The 4475-nt window shown below is 49.1% G+C and overlaps 1 protein-coding gene across 1 annotated transcript; it reads right to left on the bottom strand.

The window, feature by feature from the left end:
- Window positions 1-369: 369 nt before the first annotated feature.
- On the bottom strand, window positions 370-1185 carry B0T15DRAFT_531854 (uncharacterized protein). Its single transcript, XM_062869280.1, has one exon. The coding sequence runs from the start codon at window positions 1066-1068 to the stop codon at window positions 565-567; it is 504 nt and encodes a 167-aa protein (XP_062721069.1). The 5' UTR covers window positions 1069-1185; the 3' UTR covers window positions 370-564.
- Window positions 1186-4475: the final 3290 nt, after the last annotated feature.

Here is a 4475-nt window from a genome sequence, read left to right as displayed (position 1 = left end):
TTGCTGGCCTGTCACGGTGACTGTCGTCGCAGGCCAGGCTCAAGGCTCTGGTGGGCAACTGACTTCATTGCAAGAATATTGAACCTGCAGGAGGAAAGGAATCCTCGAAGACTGTCTAAATACAGGATGTGGGGCATGTGCCCAGATGTGGAAGGTGGGGCACCAACCAGGTTGACCAATCATGCATGCATGCATCGGAAGCCGGGCACATGACTAAGCAATGGCCTGTGCCATAGTACGGTGGGTTCCACCATCACATGGCCCAGGAGTTGGGGCTGGGACTGCAGTTGTATGCAGAGACATCGGAAAGATATACACGAACTAATAAGGTATCACTCTTATATACAATACAGCATTGTTCTTTTTTTCTTTTTTCTTTTTTTGGCGGCTACTGCTGCAATCAGGGACAGAGACCATAAGCCAGGGAGGCACAGGAGGTACCGGTACAGCCGGTGCAGGGGCAGAAGACTGGGAAACAGGCTCTCTGTGTACATAATGATTCGGAGCCTCCCAGGGACTCAGACCCTTCAAGCAACTCAACCTAACCTGTGTGACCCCGATATTTCACCAGCTACTACGATGGAGGCTGCGAAGCTCGTCCATGTAGGCGCGGAGCGTTATAGCCATCTCTCGCTTCTTGTCCTGGTCGATGGACTTCCACACACTCGAGAGCGTCTTTCCGGGGATATACTCCATCACGATGAAGGAGATGGGGTACCCTTCAAACTCGTGCTCGGAGATGGCGTACACCTTGGGTACGGGGATACTGGTCGACTGCGCAACGGAAAGCATGTTGAGCCCCTCCTGCACATTGGTCCTGACTCCTGCGCCCCCACTTGACAGCGTAGTGCTCGCGGATGTGGAGGACAGGGGTCTGTATCGCGTGGGAGACAGGCTCTTGGCGGCAAGGACTTCTTCCACGGTTGGCAGAGGTGCCGGGAGCTCCTCGGCTGGAGCATAGTACGGAATCGTGGGGTTCACAGCCATGGTGTGCGTGCGTTTTCCCTTCTCGCCGCGCTTGTCTGAAGAAGACGACTCTTGTTGATATGCCAAAATCAGCCAAGCCATGCTGCCAGGCAGTAGAGATGCGAAGAGATGGATGAGATCGTGGAAAGCAGAAGGGTGTCAGATAACTGGCCAACTCGGACGTCACCGCGGCCGACGCTTTATAACGTTACGCTGGACATGAGCAGCTTCATCTTTGAGCCCCTGGTCTTGGGGGTGCTCCATTTGTGTCTTTACTATCCTAGATCGGTGTCTTATCGTGGGAGGGCACGCCCTGGCAGCAATAATGGGCAAAAGAAAACCGGTTCTCCGACCACAACAACTAAAGTTGGGCCAGGCATCTATCAACCGTTAGGCAGACTAAATACTCAATATTCTATACTTAGAAAACTGGAAGGCACAGCGTATTGCCTAGGCATTAGAATAGTGTTCAGATTTCATACGTTCTGACTTGTCATGCGCTGTATAAGTCGACTACCCCCCATGCCGCCCACCCCCCATTCCGCCCACTTTGTAAGTCTTGTGTGACGGTGCAATGCACCGACCATGATGATGATATCATTTGTATGTATAATGATTCATCATACCAAGTGATGATTCATTATGCATGTTCCATTACATCATGCATGCAAGCTCAGACCTACTCGCATCCTGTATTTAAAGCCTACCTTGCAGTCTCGAGGATTTCTTTCCTCCTGCAAGTTCAATATTCTTGCAATGCAGTCAGTTTACCACCAGAGGCTTGACCCTGGCCTTGAACGACGGCCCTCGTGACATCTTGGCGTCTAAACCACCCATCTTCTTCAACACCATCTATTACAGTCTGTTCAACCCACCACCACCACAATACAGGAAGCATCTGATTCGGGGCTTTCTGACCTGCTCTCTTCAATGCCAGACTCTTCAATACGGCCAGCCTCAATTTGAGCTCGGTGGACCTGTTCAATGGAAGCGAACTACTTGTTCAGATCTGGGACCACCCTCTTTCTTCTCGACGGCCGGGCTGCCTCTAACTAAACCTTCAGAGTCTTGTTTTCCTGTTGCAATTGAGCCAATTGGAAGTCCTTCTCGTCAAATGCCTTCTCAACCTTCCTGAATAAAAGCCGTCGTGTAGAAAGATCTTGCCGCCGGATAGCCAGGTTGGTTAGGTGACCGCGAAGGTCTACTTTCTTATATGGTGTCTGGAATTCGACCTCCTAAGCCATAGTTATGGTCTGGCTAGGTAGCCTAGATGCCAGGGTCTGTGGTAGTAGTAGTGGATCGTCTTTGCCAAGCGCCTGGTTCGAATTTTCCAACAAAAGAGGGCTTATTAACTAGTGGTTTCGCTATACTAAGAGGCCATAACCCGGATGCCTTCCACTCAGCTTTGATATTATAAGCTGTAATTGCCTCCCTGCGAGCCTTGACGAGGCACTATAACATCAACTGCTTGCCTAATGCTATAGTTTCCGACCAGCTAGTTAACTTGAGGAGCTTGCGGTAGGTATGCTTTAGGGGGGAGAACACTGATAAATCCAACGGCTGGAGGACGTGGGAGGTATAGGCTAGTAAAAAGAGTATTTGGATATTGTTGCTGAAGCACTCCCATATAAACTCAGTACTTATATGGCTATCGTGGCCGTCCAGCATCAACAGATGCTTCTAGATAGGATCTTGCAGCTGGGTCCAGGGGATAAAGACCCGTTGCAGCTATTCCAACGCAACCACCCTATTTACCCAGCCTTTTTCAGTTGTAGTAAATAGCCAGTCCTTTAGTTCGTCCTTGGCGATAGGAAACCACTATTATTGAACACTCTTATGTCATGAACTGAACCAACAGGGCCCAGCTATGCATGCGGAACGGGAGCGCGGGGCGCCCCGGACCAATCGTACGGAAGCACCTGGTAGAGACCTTGGGTGCTCTCAAGTGGAGCATTCCCCGGACGGGATCACCATCTGCTCCTATTGCTCCCATCGCTCCCAAGGAGCACCGGGAGCATCAGGAGCATATTAATAAGCACCATAGAGGAAGCTATATATAGTTCTACCGTTCTGTCACTCATTCAGGTAGCTAGCTTCCTCAGTGAGCAATTACAAGCAATAGCCTCTACCTATTGTGCAGACATTGCGACTAGCATTGTTGTGAACCTTTTGGCTTCACCGAGACCTACAGTCCGACCAGCAGTTACCTTCGACCGGCGAACTCTTTCAGAGGCAGGACTGCCTGTGGTTTCGTCACATCTTGCCCTTGAAAATAACAGCTGGTGTCACGAAGGCCGTCGTTCAAGGCCAGGGTCAAGCCTCTGGTGGTAAACTGACTGCATTGCAAGAATATTGAACTTGCAGGAGGAAAGGAATCCTCGAAGACTGCAAGGTGCGAAGAAGTCTAAATACAGGATGCGAGTAGGTCTGAGCTTGCATGCATGATGTAATGGAACATGCATAATGAATCATCACTTGGTATGATGAATCATTATACATACAAATGATATCATTATCATGGTCGGTGCGTTCCACCGTCACAGCTGGTAGGAGTAATACCCCTATTGTAGAGACGTACTCTAAGAAGGAGGTCTATATATACGAACTAGGGACTTTCCATTGCATTATATATATATATAGGCACTTCCAACAACTAAGCTGTTAATACCCTGACCTTCTATAAGGCCGAAATCGTCAAAGTTTCAGCGGTTAGCTAGTAAGATATCCTTAATAGCTAGGATTTTTAGGAGTGGGAACCAGCTACGGATAACCGAGTCAGTAGCGCCATTAATACAGGCTAAGTCGATCTTACGGCCTCGCTAGGTATAGAGGACCAGGTTCCTTTAGATAAACCGGTTGATCCAGCTCTTCCTAATAGTCTTTTCGGGTGCTCCTTGGGCCTATAGAACCCGGCTAGCGAACTCCCGGATCTATGTATAGGTTAGTAGGACACCTAGAGCGACTTAGGCTAAGACCTATCGCGTAAGATGATCTTCTTATACTCGGCTAAGTATCTGTTGCGGTTCGGCCGCAGTTGAATAGGTCTGAGTACTACGAAGGCGGTCGCGAAGAGTAGAGCGTAGGATGCCGAACTCACTATAGATGCTTCGCAATAACTGGCGCCCAAGACGGTATTGCTCAACTGCATCTTGTATATCTTGCTCTGAGTAAGCCATCTTGAACTGGCAATCAGTTTGATCCAAAAAAAAAGGCCGTTTGGCCAGAGATTGAGTGAGTTGTGGTAAGTTGAAGTGGTTAGGTTGAAAAAGCGGTGTGGACTTACAAAGTGGGCGGAATGGGGGGTGGTCGACTTACCTAGCTAGTGGAAGATAGAGATAAAAATAAAGACGAAGACGAATGTAAAGATGATGAAGATGATGAAGAAGATGATGATGAAGAGGATGATAAAGTAGAATTAGCAGCCGAATCGATTTCCTGTACCCATTATTGCTGCCAGGGCCTGGTGGGCTGAACGGCTACCCCAGGGCCGCAAACGGACGTTGGACGGA

This window comes from Chaetomium strumarium (genome assembly GCF_033439665.1).
Source record: "Chaetomium strumarium strain CBS 333.67 chromosome Unknown B0T15scaffold_4, whole genome shotgun sequence".
Classification (NCBI taxonomy): Eukaryota; Fungi; Ascomycota; class Sordariomycetes; order Sordariales; family Chaetomiaceae; genus Chaetomium; species Chaetomium strumarium.
This window is presented reverse-complemented; position numbering and strand designations above follow the sequence as displayed.

What these genes read in the sequence shown, in the direction of transcription:
- B0T15DRAFT_531854 (XM_062869280.1), bottom strand. Translation starts at nt 1,068, where the DNA reads ATGGCTTGGCTGATTTTGGCATATCAACAAGAGTCGTCTTCTTCAGAC.